General features: G+C 34.6%; 1 protein-coding gene and 1 non-coding gene across 2 annotated transcripts in view; both read left to right on the forward strand.

Moving 5' to 3' along the window:
• Positions 1 to 4642, forward strand: part of CDH2 (cadherin 2) — a 210638-nt gene extending 205996 nt beyond the window's left edge. Inside the window, exon 16 of the mRNA XM_090285686.1 lies at positions 3270 to 4642. Coding sequence (XP_090141812.1) covers positions 3270 to 3476 — 207 coding nt within the window. The 3' untranslated portion in view covers positions 3477 to 4642. The remainder of the gene's footprint in view (positions 1 to 3269) is intronic.
• On the forward strand, positions 2090 to 2194 carry LOC150002715 (U6 spliceosomal RNA). The gene has a single exon (XR_016512806.1). It is a non-coding gene; the product is annotated as a U6 spliceosomal RNA (small nuclear RNA).
• Positions 4643 to 19489: the final 14847 nt, after the last annotated feature.

Below are 19489 nucleotides of genomic sequence, written 5' to 3' on the forward strand. Positions count from 1 at the left end.
TAGTGTGGAAAAATGGCTTGCTTAAGAATTCTGGAAAAGTTCAGTGGTTTCTGTCCTCTCGTAATTATTAAAAGCTGAAATAGTGTGTGATGCTTCAGCACAGCACAGTGATCTCTAATGGATGGCATGTCTATAACTTAAAAAAAAAAAAAAAACAACTAGATTCAATAACTATCATGATAATCAGAAAGCCAAGGCAGGAATTAAAGAAAATTTTAAAGAAACAAATATTTTTGAGAATCTCAGTAATGAGAATGAAACTAGATCATCACAGGTGTTACATTTATTTTAAAGAATCAGGTGGCCTAGCACTTGATGAAAAGTCTCCAGCCCTTTAACACACCAGTGATGACTAGACAGCTACTAGTATTTATACCTAGGTTCCATTAAACATGGCTCATCACTTTCCTCTACACAGATTCCAAACACAACTGATGCCCTCCCATTGCCTTGGTAGAGCTAATTTTAGTCTCAAACTTTGCATATTTCCAGTTTAGTGCTGACATATTAAGGGCTGAGCAGGGCTCTCTGTGTACTTCCACTTAAAATTTGAATTGTGATAAAGCAGATGACCTAAACACAATGAAATTTTGCAATGTGATAAAGCAGATAACCTAAACATGATCATATTGGCTTTTATCTCTGTTGTCTGTATTATAAAGCAATCATAATTTCATAATTACTTAAAGTCATAATGAACACTTCATGTTTGTCTTCAGAAATCCATCATTCTTATCAGGAATTTCCTTGATTTTCCTTGACTTTTCCTTTAGATCCTTCATGGGCCCTGTTCTTGTGTGGACCCAATTTAGACAGCGCTGAACTAAAGGGCTCTCCTATGGCTTAAATCAGCAGTGGCTAGAATCTACAGGGAAAAGGAAAGAGGGGCTTGTGCTGGCGTGTGAATATAAACTCCAGGAGGGCACACACTGGACGTAGCTTATTAGTAGCTGTGTCACACACTAAGCAGAATACATTACAATCTAGATATTCAAGAAATATGTCATGAATTGAATAAATAAGTGCAAAAAATGAATGAAGGTGAATTCTTTGGCTATTACTAGCTAAGGCAACAATAACTAACAATTCCAAAGTATAGTTGACTTACAATAACAAAAACTTACTCCCTTAGGAAGTTATATATTAATGTCAGCCTGCTTCCATTTCATTGGTCAATACTAGTCCCATGGCCAAGCCTGAAGGTGGGGTGGGGAAGTAAACTTTGGCTCTAGAGAGTGGCTTGTGGTCCTGTGGGATGTGATCTGCCTCCAGGAAAGAATCATGAATCATAGAGGGCAGTAGTACAATCTACCACAGAAAGAAATTATGAATTTTGAGAAATTGTAGTTTGCCGTTTGCAGTCTTAACAGAATTGCCCTGTAGTTTATTCTATAAATATGATGAAGAAAATTCCATCTAAAATTACTTTTTATATATTGAACTAGTTTGTTGAAGACTTGCTCTATTATATTTTACAGAGGAGGTTCGTTCTAGGTTACAAATAGTATAACTTGACGTGAGGAAAAATGTTGAAATAAATGGTTAGGACTGTTGGTAGGACACTCTTGGGATGGGAAAACTGATCAGGTGCACTTATCTCTCATGTTCTTGATTTAAGTCAGGTGACTATCTTTTTTTTTCAATTTCCAAAGCAAGAAATTTTATTCTAAACTTAAAAAATATTATTTTTTAACTAATATTTATCTAACTGTGGTGAGCTCTTGGCCCTTTTATTCCATTTGGTGTGCAAAACAATTTTATTATTGTTACTACAGTTGCAGATGAGGATCTTTACAGAACTTAGCCAAGTGCTCACAGTTAATATGCTGTTAAGCTGGGGTGTCAACCCAGAGTCTAACCTCTCAGCCATTACACATAATGTCTCTAGCCTCAATTTTTATGCTTTTCCCCTCTTCCCCCCTGCCCTGTAAACTTGAAAAAATAAAAATATGAACACATAAAAACCACTTATATGTGCTCATAAAATACATGTGTATTGAAAGGGTCGATCTAAAGTAGGACAGTCCATGATGTCTTGGTTAACTGAGACCACCATAAGCCCACCAACATTTAAAAAGCAGACTGTGGTGTCCACTTTGGCAGGGCACATACTAAAATTGGAATGATATAGAGAAGATTAGCATGGCTCCTGAATAAGGATGACATGCAAATTCATGAAGCATTCCATAGTTTTGCCTGGAAACAAGGAACACACTGACAACGACCAGAGGGAAAAGGAGGGGGGGATGGTAAGGGGGAAAGAAGGGGAAGGGTCTAGTCAAGGAATGACCCATGGACATGGACAACGGGGTGGGGATTGACTGTGGGAGGGGGAAGGGGGGCGGGGCAGGGGAGAGCAATGGGGGAAAATTGGGACAACTTTAAGAACAACAATAAAAAAATTAAAAATCAGTGTGGAAAAGGAGAATGATTGCTTGGAGACTTATGTTGGTATATCTTGGAGTTTAGAATGGAACCGGGGAAAAATTAGAGAAAACACCAAAAGTACCTAGTATTAAATCCATAAAAATTTTATAGTGCATAATTATGACTTAACTAGAGGTATATATATTAAAATATTTTTGTAAGACTTAATTTATAGATAATAGTTTCATTGGTTTTTATTTTTTAATTCTTTGTAGATCAGCAGAATTCCCTCCTCCCACCCAATATTGATACAATGTATAGATATTAGAACATGACTTCTAGGGCATGTTGGAGCTAGAAGTCACTGTATTCTTAAATAATACCTGATCACAGCTTATCAATTAATTTCACACTTTATGTTTTGTTAAGATCATAAATGATTTAATGAGTAACTTCCCTTATATTGTGATCACATCTCGCCTTGTCTTCCTTTTTCCTTTGACATCCTTCCAAATTCAGGTCAAATATAATGCCAGTTCCTCCTTGAACTCCTAGTTCTCAGTGCTAGTCTGAATGTTTTAGGTTTGTGTTTTGTTTTTTTGTTTTTCAGCATCCTGATGACTTTTGCCTACACTTTCTCCAGTTAACCACCTCCCATTGTATGTCTTGGCTTCACTGAGCTAGACTCCTTAGGGGATTTTTCTTTCAGAGGAAAGACCTAAGTTAGTTTTTGTCTAATTTTGAAACCTGTAGATAACCCCAGTTTCCAGAGGCTGAAAATATGGTAGTCTGCAGGTAGAAACTTACAGACACATACTTGATGCCATGGGGGCAAGAGGATCTGCTAGTGGATTTGCCGATTATGACCCTCTCTTCATTTCTTCTTGTCTTTCCGCTTGTAGGGCCTTAAAGCTGCTGACAATGATCCCACAGCTCCACCATATGACTCCCTCTTAGTCTTTGACTATGAAGGCAGTGGGTCCACAGCTGGGTCCTTGAGCTCCCTTAATTCCTCAAGTAGTGGTGGCGAGCAGGACTATGACTACCTGAACGACTGGGGGCCACGCTTCAAGAAACTCGCTGACATGTATGGTGGAGGTGATGACTGAACTTCAGGGTGAACTTGGTTTTTGGACAAGTACAAACAATTTCAACTGATATTCCCAAAAAGCATTCAGAAGCTAGGCTTTAACTTTGTAGTCTACTAGCACAGTGCTTGCTGGAGGCTTGGGCATAGGCTGCAAATCATTTTGGGCTCAGAGGGAATATCAGTGATCCAATACTGTTTGGAAAAACACTGAGCTCAGTTACACTTGAATTTTACAGTACAGAAGCACTGGGATTTTATGTGCCTTTTTGTACCTTTTTCAGATTGGAATTAGTTTTATGTTTAAGGCTTTAATGGTACTGATTTCTGAAATGATAAGACAAAATATTTTGTGGTGGGAGCAGTAAGTTAAACCATGATATGCTTCAACACGCTTTTGTTACATTGCATTTGCTTTTATTAAACTGTGGAATTAAACAAACAAACAAAAACTCATGGAGCGATTTTATTATCTTGGGGGATGAGACCATGAGATTGGAAAATGTACATTACTTCTAGTTTTAGACTTTAGATTTTTTTTCACTAAAATCTTAAAACTTACGCAGCTGGTTGCAAATAAAGAGAGTTTTCATATCACCAATTTGTAGCAAAATTTGAATTTTTTCATAAACTAGAATGTTAGACACGTTTTGGTCTTAATCCATGTACACTTTTTTATTTACTGTATTTTTTTTCACTTCACTGTAAAAATGGTATGTGTACATAATGTTTTATTGGCATAGTCTATGGAGAAGTGCAGAAACTTCAAAACGTGTATGTATTATTTGGACAATGGATTCAGGTTTTTTTGCATGTTTATATCTTTCGTTATGGATAAAGTATTTACAAACAAAGTGACATTTGATTCAATTGTTGAGCTGTAGTTAGATTACTCAATTTTTAATTTTTTAATTTTTTTATGTTTTATTTTCTTTTTGTTTTTGTTTGGGGAGGGAGAAAAGTTCTTAGCACAAATGTTTTACATAATTTGTACCAAAAAAAAAAAATGAAGAAGAAAGGAAAGGGGTGGCTTGACACAGGTGGCAATACTAAGTGTGTGTTTCTTAAAAAAAATGAAAAAAAAAAACGCTTTTAAACTGGAGAGACTTCTGACAACAGCTTTGCCTCTGTATTGTGTACCAGAATATAAATGAACACCCCAGCGTTCTGAATAAAATGCTAATTTTGAATCTGGTGACTGGTTTGAACTTTTTTTCTACTTGAGCTGCTTTGAATGTTGCAAAACTCCTAAGTACTGGAGTTTAATTGAGAAAACAGTACAAAATGTGTTTTTGTTCCTGCATTATCCCCATTGAACCCTTAGCATGGCAGCCATGTCCGGTGACAGACGGAGAGAATCGTGGTGGATCTTCTCCTTCCTATAGAAGACAAACATCAAGTGATGCAGGAATAAACCACAGCGGTGGTGGTATACAAACCACATCCTTAACTTCAGTGAACTTTGTATGATTCTTAACATCACTTATGCTTTAATTCCCTTCTGCTCAAGAATATGATTACACTGACTGTAATGGGCCTTTCTCCTTAGTGCACCAGCAAAAGGGAAACTTCAGTAAAAATTATAGGCCTGGCCCTGGAAACTGCAGCGGACATCGGGAATTCTCAGGCCATTCATTGAAGCCATTGTTTTATGTACTTAGTGAAATATCCTTTGGTTTGACCATTTTTTCCAGCTTTATTGAGATATAATTGATAAATAAAATTGTATATATTTAAGGTGTGCAATGTGATTTGATATATGTATACATTATGAACTACTTTCCACAATCAAGTTAAGACTTCCATCACCTCACATAGTTTAGTTACCTTTGTGTGTGTGTGTGTGTGTGTGTGTGTGTAGTTGTGTGGTGAGAACACTTAAGATGTACTTTTTAAGCAAATTTCAAATGTATAACATAGTGTTAGCCTAGTTGATAGTCACAGAGGACAAAAATGGAAATGGTCTTACTGAAGTTGTGAAATTGTCTATGTATCTTAATATGATTCACAGGTGAATTTTAAGAGACTTGAAGGAATTCTCAGTGTATTTTCCTATTTGCTTCATGATCATTATTATACCATATATTCTCATACTGGACAGTTCAAAAAACATTTATAAAATATACCTCCTCTAATTAACTCCAGGAGTTTTGTGTTACTTTTCTAATAATTAAATGCCAGAGCTTGCCTCTAGGAATTTACATAATGAAACTTAGTAAATTTGCTAATTGAAAGTCTTTTTCTAAAATGTGTTTTTAGACTATAACTCTATGTCGCTATATATTCAACTGAAAGCTAAATCATATTTGTAAACTCAGTCATTGCAATACTTAAAATTTTCATCATTTACATACTCTTCCAATAGTCTTATTATCATTAACGTACAGAGACTATATCTAATATATGCATAAACTGTAAGCATTAATGATAAGCATTCTATATAGTCAGTATTGTAAACATTGATATTTTTCAAAACTTACCTTTTTAGCAGAAGTAATACATGACTCTTATTACCTTGGTGAAAACACTTAAAAAAAAAGAAACAAAAAAAAAACGGAGACTAATGGAAAGTGGAAGCCCCCTGCCCTGCTATTGGAGGAACTTCTGTTAGCTGTTTGAGGTGTAATTTCTAGTCTTTTTAATTATCATTTTTACACACATTTTCTATAAAAATGTTATTTTGTTTTCATGAAATTGGGGTTGCATGTGATATATTTTCTGTAACTTGCCTTTTTCATTAAGCCTGTATTTTGAATATTTTTCCATTCTTTTTAATTGCTATATACTATTCCTTAATATGGACATATACTTAATTTAAGCATTTCCTTAGCAGCATGTTGTTTCCAATCTTTTTACTACTTGAAACAATGCTACAGTTAACATCCATGTCTCTGCATTTCTCTAAATGTGATGGTTTGGGGATTGCTGGCTTAAAGAATGTGGAGAGAACTTAATTAAATATGGCAGAAATTATAATGTTTTCATGTTATTTCTCAAAGTGTTGTTTAGCCAGAAGATGAGGCTTTCTAAAAGCCTGCAACTTCCTTCTTTGGCAAAAGGATTTTTTTGCAGCTCAGAATAGCAACCACAAAATGTAAGACAATCTAGGCAATGCCTTACTCTTTTTTTCTTTGGAAGTTAGCCTGTGAGTCAGGCCACAGTACTAGTTTTAAGTACTCTGTGAAATGACTGTAACTATGCAATAAAATAAAACCTTTAAAACTATTTATGAATGTGGTTTATGGATCCCATCCAGAAACATGTTTTCCCACATCATTCCTAGCTATTTGGATCTTTTCTGCAACATTGCCAATAAAAAATGTGCATAGAATCTCTGTGAAATGGGTTATTTTCCATGGTAAATATATACACAATTGAGTTTTAATGAGACATGGCCGAATTGTCCTACTTAAACACTGCACCAATTGACACTCCTATCAACACGACACAAAAATCGATAGACCCTCATCCTCAACAATATTGGACATGACACATGTTTAAACATTTTGCCAAATGATGGGCAACAAAAGATACCTCATGCTACGCCTTTCCTGATTGCTAATGAGATGGACTAGTGATTATTGTTCTTGTTTATTAGCCATTTGTGTTTCTTTAAAGTGTCTATTTTAATTTCCCTATTGAATTCCTTAGCTTTTCCAATTATGTTAGTAAGAACTCATTATTTGCATTTTTCCCTGGTTATTTACTAATCTTGTAAATTTGTCAGAGATGTTTTTGTCTTACTGAAATTTTTGTTTGAAGTGGTTTATTCTGTATTTTCAACTCGGGATTTTTGAGATTTTTCCCTCTTCCAAATTATAAAATTATTATCCATATTTTTTCTGTTCTTTTGTTTTGCATTTATTTAGCTCTTTAATTCATTTGGAAATTATTTTGTATGAGGTAGAAACCTAACTTTTATAAAAATTTCTAGACACATGGTCCATATTCCAAACACCACTTATTAAAAAGTCCAAACTTAACACAATCATGTAAAATGCCACATAAGTCATATACACACTTCCCAAATAAATGTATGTTTGTTTCTCAACCCTTTATTCTTTTCCATTGATTTTTTATTTAATTCCTGCACAATAATAGATTGTTATACTGGAATATCAGTTCTGACAAGCCATTCTACACACTGTTCTTCTAATCAAAATTTATATTCTTTTTCAAAATTCTAATTTGTGCATAAATTTTAGAAACATTTTATCAAGTTCCATAACAAATTTTGTTGAGTTGTGAAAAGCTAATAGTTTCACCTATTATCTTATCCAGTGCTAAAATATCCCACTTTTAAGGACATATATACACTTTGATTGAGCCCCATTGAATATCTCAATTTATTACACTGTTTAATAATTTACATTGCTATATTAGTGGGACCTACTTTTCAGATCATTTTGAATGATTTTTTTACTACTGTACTGAAAATTTAGCCACCTTTATATGTTTATTTTGTTTCTAATTATTTTATTCTTGTATTAGTTCTAATAGCTTTTTGGTGATTCTCTTACACAAGTATTTTCCTGACAGCAAATAATCATGACAGCAAATAATAACAGTTTATTTTTCTTTTTTTCTTTCCAAGTTAGTACTTAGTTTATTTCTTGTATATTTAGTAATAATGTGGATCATGAGCATTTTATTGTTTCTTGCCATCATAGAAGGGTTTTGTATATGTCAACATATATAACATTTACCATTGGTATAGATATATTTCATGGAGATTTGGTAAATATACATGTTGGATTTTACAAAATAAATTTCCTTCATCTACAGAGATGATAATATATATTAATCCATTAATATAGTGAACTTATGCCATAAGCTTTGCTAATATTGAATACAACTTCTTGTAATAAATCGTCCTTGGTCATAATATTATTTTAATGGGCATCTGATATATTTGATTTGCTGCTCTTTTACTAAGGAGTTTAAAATTCGATGTGGTTTTCATGTTCCTTTCTGTTTTTTTCACTATTCTTTTGAATTTTAGTCTGAGATTTATGCTGGTCTCAAATAAAGAACTAAGAAGACTGACTTTTTTGTGTGTGCTCTAGAATTGTTTATATAAAATAGGATTACTTATTCATAAAGATTTGTTAGAATTCTGTAATTTTACTATTATGGGAATATGAGGGGTATGTTTTACCCAGTAGGAATTAGTGTATTAAGCCATTATGCTTCTTTTGACAAACTTTCACAGTTTACATCTTCTTGAAAAAATTGTCTATTCATAGGAAGCAGCATACAGTATTTTAAAAATCTGCCATATGTTGTTTTCTCCTTTTACTTTCTTCATTGTTTTTCTTCAGGGTAGTTTAATGTGTCTATTTATTGTTCTATTAAAAGAACCACATTTTTGATTTATTGGTTTGGCACAGTGATTTTCAGCTGCTGCGCTGCAGTACACTGGTGGGCCACAGGATTTTTAAAACATACAGTTACCTGACTTTAGTCAGGGACACTGACCTCTCTTCCCCTAGACTGTCAAATTAAAAAATGACAACAGCCAACACTACAATAGCTGTCTGGTGTGAGTGAATCAAAAGTATACCTATTTTTATGTTAGATCAGCAAACTATTTTTTGGTGTGCCTCAGAATTTTAGTAATTAGTTTCTGTGTGCCATGAGATGAAAAAATTGAAAATTCCTAATTATAGGGTTCACATGTTTAAAACCTGTTACTTTCATTTTTTAAACACCTAGTGCTTTATTTGTTTTTGATTGATCAGTGTCTGAGACACGTTTATTAACATTTCCCAGTAGCTTTTGGGTTTGTGGATTTCCAGGCCACATTGACACATGCTTAAAACTGTTCCATCCTCCAGATAGGATTGTAGCTTTCGTTCGTGGGAGCTCTGCTTTGAGCTATAAATTCCATTTGGTCTGATATTACTATTTAGGTAACAATATTTGTACTTTTTTTATTATTAATTTAGGGGATAGTGGATTAGCACCACCTGCTTGATACAGCTTGGTCCATCTCTTTATTTTTACGGACTTCTAGAATAATTTTTCTTTTAACATCTTTGTAAAACATATATAAATTTAAAATTTTTAGTTTACTGTCATTTTCAAACAGGCACTATGACACAAGATTGGCCAAAATGTAAGTCTTGATAATGATTTGATTTTTGCAATTCACTGTCTTCACAATCAGTAGCCTCCAATCATGTATTTCTAGAAAAGAACTCAGTGTACTGGGGATGTGAGCAGACACTCCCACTGACTGTTCACTTGGTCGTCAGGGTATTTTCAGGCCGCTGGGCTGCGACTAGACCTCAACAGCAGTAAAAGCAGGTCTCTTTCGTCTCTCCTTTTTACCAGGTAGCGTTACATTTGTTCATTTAAAATCCACTATAGTTTGTCCTCACTAGGAGAATAAAAGTAACATTTTCATATTCAAAGGAAAAACTAGAAGACTTAAAAGATGCTATCCTGAACTGTCATTTTGGACTCATATGAGATGATAGATAATACAAATATAAAATGCCTAATGGTTTATTACTACCATGTGCTCACCAAGAACGAAGGAACAAAAACCATCCTTCCTGGAAGAATAACAGTTGATTAACTCCCTTTAAGAAGAAATTTTCAGGGGGAAGCAGCAAAACCATTTCTCCTAATGCAGCAAATTCAGTCTTCTACAGATGTTATGTACTTTTTGATTGCCCATTACAACTATAAAGGTGGTACTAAATACTCACATGCCTTTATTTTTTTTCTTCTTCTTAGCCAGTCTAGTTAAGAAGCCAGTGGGTAGAAAAAGAGATGATGCCACAGCAGCTAAAATGAGTTTTGGGGGAGATTATTTGTAGATATAAACAAATTCTGATTTCCTTCATTTCTCTTATAACAAATGTTTGTGCTGACTATAGGGACAACTTAAAGCTTGAGAATATATTTACTCTTTATAAATGTTTTGACAAAACATATGTTCACGTAAGTATTATGATACTGATTATTTGAAGTTACTACTCTTAGATGGAGGGTATGGAGGGGTGGAGCAGATCTGACACCCTTGAACCAGAAACCTGATGGTGGGCAGATATTTGGGGGGTAGTCTATTCCTCTAATATGTATTTACTATATTGGATTCATTTATTCAGTTTTTAAGTTTGAACATCTTGATGTCAAGAATAATTTTTAAAAGTACTTTCATGTTCAGGAATGCCTGGTGAATTTAATTACTAAATGGATGCCACTCAAGATCTATAGTTATTTGTTTCTCTTGATCTTTCTCTGCAACTAACATACCTGAATATCCTCAAGTTAGGAATGTTGACCTTATTTTGTATGTTAATACATAAACATTTATCAGTAGTAATTTATTTTTTCAATTTCTATTTTGTGGGAAAGATAGTTTTTTTCATAGTACAATTTTAGAGATTGCTGGATTTTCTTTTCCTAATAGTTTTCGATTGTGTATGGTTAAGACATTTATTGCACTAACATTTTGGGTCAGAGGAAAAACATAACTGTTGGATGAGAATATTTTCTAATTTAGTTTGTTTTAATCTTACTGGCTTTTATATTTTGGAGGCTGCTTGAGACTATTTTAATAATGTTTTTCTTGTTTCATTAGATACATTTTTACCTTCCTGGTTTAACTCTATCTTGATCTTTAAGTATCAATAAAGGCATCAACAATCACAAAGAAAATTCTTTTCTTTGCCCCAGGGTTCTTCCACCTCTTATGCTTAGCTTATATCACTGCACCAGGATCTCCGCACTTCAGGAGTAATACAAACTGAATTACCTAATGCCCTATCCGCCCAGGTCCCATATGAACATTATAAATTGAAATTGACTTCTTTTGTGTTTGAAGAAAACATGGCTCTATAGATGGTATTGAACTCAAAGTGTTGCTAGGTTCAAGTAAACCCATATACACATGCTCATTCAACAACATGGATCGATTTTAATAACACTAAGTTCTTTCTATGCATAGACACTGTTCTGTTCAGTGGGTTATTAGCTCATTTAATCCATATAGTTACTTCTAATAGATGTCATTTCCCCCCTGTAAGAATGGAGTCACTCAGAAGGCCATCAAGACACAGTGAGCAGGGAAAAAGAAGTTTATTGGGGGAATTAGCAAGCTGGGAGGGAGCCATGCCGTGGGTGGCTCCAACTCCAGACTCCTAGGGAAGGAGGGGGTTGCTTTATAGAGGGAAGAAAAAAGGAACTATTGAATTGTGGTTATCTTGCAGCTACAAGCATGACAGGCCAATGAAGGCCAAATGCAGCTCGGCTTGACGCACCTGCTATCGTGGGGAACTCCCGGCCCAAAATATCGCTATCTTCCAAGCAGCTGCAGGCGGGCAGGGGGAAGAGAATGGGAACTGAGGCTGTCACCCCCCAGTTTCACAATTCTAAGATCAAGACGTATGATACAATTGAATGAGTTCCAGCCTGGTGGCCTGGTACTGCAGTTGCATGAAAACTTCACCTTGATGATTCGTGGTAACAATAAAGCACTAACATCAGTGTTTTTGAGTCTATGAAATATGTATTAAGTTATATAAGGTCACTTTATTTCCCCCAGGTCCTTTAGATGGAGAAGCCATAGCAGAAGTGATGTGGCTTGTCCCCTAACACTCAGCTGCAGAGTGGCAGAGCCAAGATTTAAGCCCACACTTATCTCTGCCACTCGGCTGTAGCGGACACAGTGAGAAGCCACAGGGCTAAGTGAACAAAGGAAAAAGTAGCTCCATTGCACATTTTCATTCATACTAGGTTGCACCATATAGGATTGCCAATTTTGGATGTCAAGATACAGTCAAAATTTTAATATACCTACCTAACTTATAATTGTAAGTTATTTCAACCTAAATTTAAACAATAAATCATATATTTTACAAGGAAACGTACATACCCTATGATACACTGAGCACGTTAGTGAGGGTGCATGTGGGGTGGGGGTGGGGAATGAGGGACTCCAAGATGAGAGGGGATTTTTTTTTAATTTAACAGTTTCTTATATTCAGTAAGCCCTTTCCTCTCACTGTTCGCACCAAGACTGATACATTCCTAGCATTCTTATTCATCAGTCTCTCCCCAGTCCCAGTAAGACAGCCACTGTGTTCTCTTGACCCAGGGCCTAGAAAGCTGCTCAAAGAAAGCATCCACCATTAGACACTGTCAACAATCTCTCTCATTCACTCAAGCAGTGAGACCTGCCTGCCATCTCTGGCCCAAATGCTTCGTTTTCTAGTTGTAAGCTGAACAATTTAGAAAATCAAAGTAACGTTTCCAGGCTCTGGGGAAACATTTATTCTGCTTGCAGAAACTCATATTCTTCCCCTCTAAGAAAGATGAATTTTTTATTCTGTTTCTTTATCCAACATAGTTGCTTTGTTTTTCCAATATACTGACTTTTGGCCTGCAAGGGCATTGCAACGACCTCAAATGCCTGGAGGACAAACCCAGCTTGGCCAGAAGGCACAGACTGGCAGGAGTTTTCCCTAATTCATATCCTGCTTCTTAATGGTTGCCTAACCTTCAATAGTTTCTTTGACCTCTCCTTGTCTTTGTAAAATAGGAATATGTCACATGGCTGTTGTGAGGACAATGCCTGTGACCTGAAGCACAATAAACACAACTTAAATGCTAGCCATTGTTATTAAGACAGTCATATTTATCTACACACCCATGTTCTTTTGCACAGGCATCTCTCAGAGATTTTGTACATTTGTTGCTGACCGTGATAATAAAGCAAATGTGCCAATAAAGCAAGTTGCAATCTTTTTACTGGTGGAGGGTCTTACCTTCCTTTCATAAAAAAAAAAAAAAAGCAACTATGTAGCACAATACAGTGAAGTGCAATAAAATGAGGAATGCCTGTAATTTAGAAAAGAAAAAAATATTTTCACTCTCCAAAACCTTTTTCACTTTAACTTTCAGTGTAATCTCTCATTGTTTTAAAGATGATTGACCAGATTCAGTAAGAACTTTTATAAAAACTTTACAGTTCTAAACTATATATTTTGCCCTTTAAATGTATCTCCTACTGTGATAAGAGAGTTTATTTTACCTCTTTAAGTTGAAGAGAATATTAGTGTTAATTTTCTGTATTCTATGTCTGAAACTCTTACAATAAAAGCAGTATTTAATATGTTTTATATAATGTATTCAGCCTGAATAGTCAAGTTCATTGAAGTAAAATAGATGATATTCCAGGCCATAATGACAAGAATGCTTCAATACCTGTCAGCTCTGGTATTAAATCCTGAGCTCTGGAAGAACATCCAAGTATATCCAGAAAAGATAGAACTACAGAAATTCTAAAATTTCACTAAATTGCCTAGAAATGATAGGTCCAAAGGAGATCAAACTTTATTAATGTGGAGATTTTTCTTGTGGACTTGGACATGAAAAAATGCAGACTTAATAACTCAGCTATGTGAGCGGAATCATCTATTTTAGGTTGGCTCACCTAACTCTAAATCCACTTTCTAATATTCCCTTCTTAATAGTACCATTCCTCTTAAACTCTTTGCATGCATAAGAGTCTTTCAAAATTTAGGTCATCATGCAATATTAAACTTTAATAGCAGGATGTACATGGACTTAGAAACAAATATATCAAATTGCTTTTTGTTAATCCCGATTACATTTTTAAAAGAATGCCAGTATCACCCAGTTTATTATATCACTCAGCACAACCGAAGAATGTCAAATGAGATAATTGATGTCAAGATATTTTATAAACTGTAAAGTGCTGTATAAACGTTAGGTTTGAAATATTAAATTAATAAATTAGAAAGCTGAATGACATATCTGTCATCAAAAAGATACTTCTCAGGTTGAAGCCTCAAATATGTATCTCTCTTGCTACTGAAAGCTAGGACTTTGCTGGCCAGAACTGATGACCCAACCCAGAGAAACAACATGAAGATAGAACTGTTAGTTTTTCCTCTTCCTTGTTTGCTTGATAATTTTTATTTTCTCAAATAATTTGTTGTAACTATGACTTCTTAACAATGGGATAAAATAATTAAATGAAGTGATAAAAGCAATTCCTTGTCCTCTGACAGATACTTTTGTTTCTACAAGTTAAGTTGATTCTCCTCGTTAAACCATAATTCTAACATGACTACACTAGTTATCTAGGAAAATATCTAATGTAAATATAAATCTTGAAGCTCCTGAAAAATAGAGGAGTCATAATCTGAAGCAAGGAGACCATAGTCACTCATCAGTCTCAGGGTGGAAGAAAGCATGGCTACTCAGATGAGCATTAAATAAAACTATTTCCCAAACCAAATATAAGAATATCAAAGAGATAGCAAGTGTTCTGTTAATAAGGAAATACAGCCAGGGAAGTAGAGAAACTTGATTAAGGGCGGTGGAGTTATTACAAGTGTTTTCCAAATTTACGTACACGTTAGAATCCCAGGGGATCTTTAAAAATACTGATGCCTGGCTCTCACCCCAAAATAGCCAAGGCCACAGTCTGAGCAAATGACCCTACCATGCAGAATCGCCCAGGCAAAGAACTAGTCCGAGTTTGCCTAAAAGCCTTGTTGGGATTCCATCTGACTGAGAAAGTTGGTAAATATATGGCGCAACACCGAGAACATGTCCCAGAATGGGTTGCAAAGGAAGCAGATTCTAAGATGATTGGCATGCGGAAAGTTTATCAGGGAGGACTTTTGGAATTGATGCTAATTGAGGGTATATAAAAGAAGCCAGATTAGGCAGAAAATGAAAGATGCCAGATTAGGCAGTTTCAACGGAGGCCTCAGCTGACACCTCCGTCTACTATAAAGCTCCAGTGGCCCTTCTGGTTGCGTCCGATTGAGGTGAGGACGCGCACATATGCAGTCCCGTGTGGACTAGTCATTGGATGCCCGATCTCCTATTAAGGATTTTGATTTGGGGCGAGTGGATCCTCTTTATTGGAGGCAATCTTAGAAGGGAACTGTCGGTAAGATTGTCTGCCAACAACACTCAACAAGGAAAGTACATTCTTCAGCTCTCAAGAATATTTTGGGAGGCATATCATAGTAAATGCTTAATTTTGTTTAACTTTGGTAACTTAACCATTTTATTATGTGATAGATTAAAAACAAAATCAAGCCACCTGGTATAAGAATTCCTCTTACAGGAAATAAGTCTTTGTTTAGGAAGATCGATTTTGGGGATTGAAACTGTATACAAAATAAATGAAGAAAGAATACCATATTTGAAATGCACAGAAATAGGGGTGGCATTGGGAGGAAGAGGTGGAGAAGAGTATAGAGGTAAAGATGAGAAAATATATATGATCAAATAGCATTAGGGAAAAGATTAATATCAGGGACATTCGATACTCAATTTCAATTTCTTTGCACTGTTGTAGATAAGCCACACCCCCTCCATTTCCACCATAAAAGACATGTAGGAAGCTTTGGGGATTTTGCTTTTTTGTTTGTTTGTTTGTTTGTTTGTTTTTGTCATGTGGCATGTTTCTGATGTTTTGTGAAAATAATAAAGACTCAGAAATGTCGGTGCAATATGGGGTGGCAGATTGAAATAGAAACGATGGAGCTCTTCAGAACACAAATAACCGGGAGACGTCTACAATTTCAGTTATTTTTATTACTCCCTCAACTTGCCCACAGCAATTAGCTCATATGTGAAAGGGCCTGTGATCTCTAGTGGCTGCATGGAAGAAACTGTAGGGAAATTCGGTAGCCATAATGCACAGCCAAACTGGGAGGAGAGGAAGTCCAAGAAAGAAAGGCTGTGAGGAGTGCAGGATGCATTCCAGAAAATGCAAGACAGAGAGAAAGGTCATCTGATCCCGAAGATACACAAACATTCTCCTGACAAATGAATGCATAGAAGTTCTTTGTGTCAACCTCTAGGGATATATGTCTATTATTTAAAGGAAATCCTTCTAATTAGAATGTGTTATAAAGAAAATATCCAAAGAGTAATAAAGTATAATTTGTTAAAGTGAAGAGGAATAGCAGAGAATTAATTCCTACTTAATAGACATAAGTAGTATCTCCTAAAAACATTTTAATATTAATCTCAGAGCTTTGAAAAAAAATGTTTTCAGTTGGAAGAAGATAACCTAAAGATTGAGTCATCTTGTTCTTCTTTTTATCACCTTAAGAATGTTGGTGTCAGATATAAGAATTATTTATTATAAAATTCATTAAGATATATTAGAACCGACATGGTCCACAAATATTGATTTAAATTATATATCCAATATAAATACCATGTGTGCTTTTCAAAATGTATGCCTATATTTTTTAAAAAGTGAAAAACAACTTACTAGTGTCTTCAAAATTAAATGCAAGCTATAACTCTCCATTTACAGCAGATGATATTTTTACTTGACTATCTGGGTTATATATTTTCTTGATTAATTGAAACACTGGGATATTCTATTTATGTCAAGAAAACTTAAAATATAATGTCTATATTTTGACTCCCTACTAATTTTACCATTGTGTCCTGTACGCTATAGGTCTTTTCAATAAACAGTGAACAGATTTTTGAGAGTAAATTAAATCAGATGGCTGAGCGTATCAATTATTTTCATGTTATTCTGTGGTACAGATCAATGATTACTGGTTAGAACACTAAAATACATATATTAAAAATAAAAGATAAATTAGCATAATGTCATAATGCTGCTGAAACCTTTTTTTAACACATATCTTACACTTATTGATGTGCTTTAAACAAATTATTACTTGATCCAAACATCAATCCATTACTCAATTGAGTAAACTAGTGTTAAAAAAAAAAAAGAAAGAAAAGTTGTCTAAATCATATTGTGGATTAGAGTTTGGAATAAATCTGAGCATGACAAATTATAAAATCTCATATTATTAATTACTACATATTCTTTTAAGTTTTCATTTTTATTTATAATAAATATTTATACAAATTAGTTTTAGCTAAAAAAAGAAAACTTTCATACTTTTCTTATATATTTTTCATATCCGGTAAGATGTCAACATTTTAATAAAGTATTTGAAATGTGACCTTACAATGACAATGCTGTTAATGTTCCCAGCAAAGAGAAATAAAATGTGGGATTTCAGGATGTTAGCTATCCTAACATAAATTTTACTCTGTATTTTGAATTTGAATAAATACAACTATTCAGCTTGTACTTTTTCTTTGTATCAGCACATAAAATTGACATTAACAAAGGTTTCCTTCTGGATTAGAATATCATTAAATATTGAGATTGTTTTTACTACTTTGAGTGAAGTTAAAGTCAGCCCCCTATCCCAAGTTTTTTCCAGACCAGACAGAATAAGAAAAGAAGATAAGAAAGAAAAATGTATAATTTATGCAAGAATGAGTGAGGAAATAGTTTTTTCTGCTTATTAGAAGTAGTTGGTAGTAGCAGATTCACAGAATTGGGAGTGCTGTATAGTTCAGTGAAAAGAGAAGGCTTTGGGAGCTATCAGTCCTGAATTAGTATCCCAGAATTAATTGTCAGTTACTAGTGACATGACCATGTGTGAACCACACAATGTCAGCATTGGCACCCTCATCTGTGCCATGGGCATAATAACAATGACTGTCGTGTACTTAATTTAAAGACTATTATGAAAGGCAAAAAGGAAAGATATATAAAAGATTTTTGTATAATGTAAATGTATATAAATATTAATTTTGATCTTTTAACCTTGGCTGGTGATTTTCACAGCAGTTGTTCATTATGAATAAGCCCATGAACTAAGTCTATAACTTCAGCTCTATTTTCCATGGTCAAGAAAAAGTGAAATTAAAAGCATGAAATGAAGTATATCTGACCTTTGTGACAGCTGGTAAGAGGGGAGGAGAGGGAATGAAGGGATTGAGCAAAAGGGGGAAAGGGCTCCTGGACACGGACAACTGTGGCGACTGCTAGGGGGCGGGGCTCTAAGGGGACTAAATGGGAATGGAAAACTACAATAAAGATTAAATAAATAAGTGTATCTGACCCTCACTAGATAATCTGTTTTCTGCCAATATTATAGTTATATTTATAGTATAGAAGGATAATATTGTCATTCACATAAGTCAGAGTTCAGGTTTTAAAGGGTAATACTTGAAATGGGAATTTTTAAAAATGTTTTTTAATCCTTAAGACGCAAATCTTGTGGTGCAAGAAGTATACCATGTTGTATGTCAATTATATCTCAATAAACTAGAAATAAAAATTACATTAAAATAAAATAAAATGGCTCTCATAAAGCCTGTGGTCAATAGCCAAAAAGAGCACATTTTGTGTGATGATTTTATTGTATTTTAATGTGAATAGATTGTTCAGCACTTAATGTGATTATGCCTCATCTAATAACTGTATTATGAAAATTGTAATGCAACCCTTTAAGGGAGATGTTGGTTTAGAAAATAACTGATCTTTACGGTAGGAAGGCAATATCGTGCTAAAATTGGAAAGGATCCCTGAAAGAAAATCTAGAGGTATCAAAGAGACAATAGACCACTCTGATTCCTAGTAAAAAAAGAAATTTATTCCTTCTAGTTGCAGTAATGGAAACTTCACTCACTTGAAAGGAAATCTGTACATCAAAGCATAAATGGCAGGCACTCAGATTGCTCCCAGAATCACGTCAGAAGGCAATGGGGAGTTAACTGACACAACCCACTGGCTTGCTTGATGGACACAGACAGAGACAGCAGTATAAATCAGACCTAAAAGAGAAGTAGGCATGACGGGGAAGAGAAACAGACCTTTACAATATACATGTGTGTGCATGTGTGCTTCGACATTCCTGATGTGTTATATAAAATAGTATTAATAGAGGAATCATAAAATGGTATATTTTATCCTACTATGTGTTTATTAAAATAAAAAGGACAGGCAAGTCAGTCAGCATCTTACCCTTTCATAGCTGTGTGACTAATAGTTTGTGTATATGAGATGACAATATCCTCTTTTTCTTTAATTTACTTTATCTCAATGAAACTATTCACATGGATACAAAATAGGTCAAGCTCTTCAATTAAATCTACCTAAAATTATTGGCATTTGCTAATATATTGTGGCAATAAAGTCAA

The sequence above is a fragment of the Furipterus horrens genome, unplaced genomic scaffold (assembly GCF_987537825.1).
Source record: "Furipterus horrens unplaced genomic scaffold, mFurHor1.1.pri manual_scaffold_8, whole genome shotgun sequence".
Taxonomy (NCBI): Eukaryota; Metazoa; Chordata; class Mammalia; order Chiroptera; family Furipteridae; genus Furipterus; species Furipterus horrens.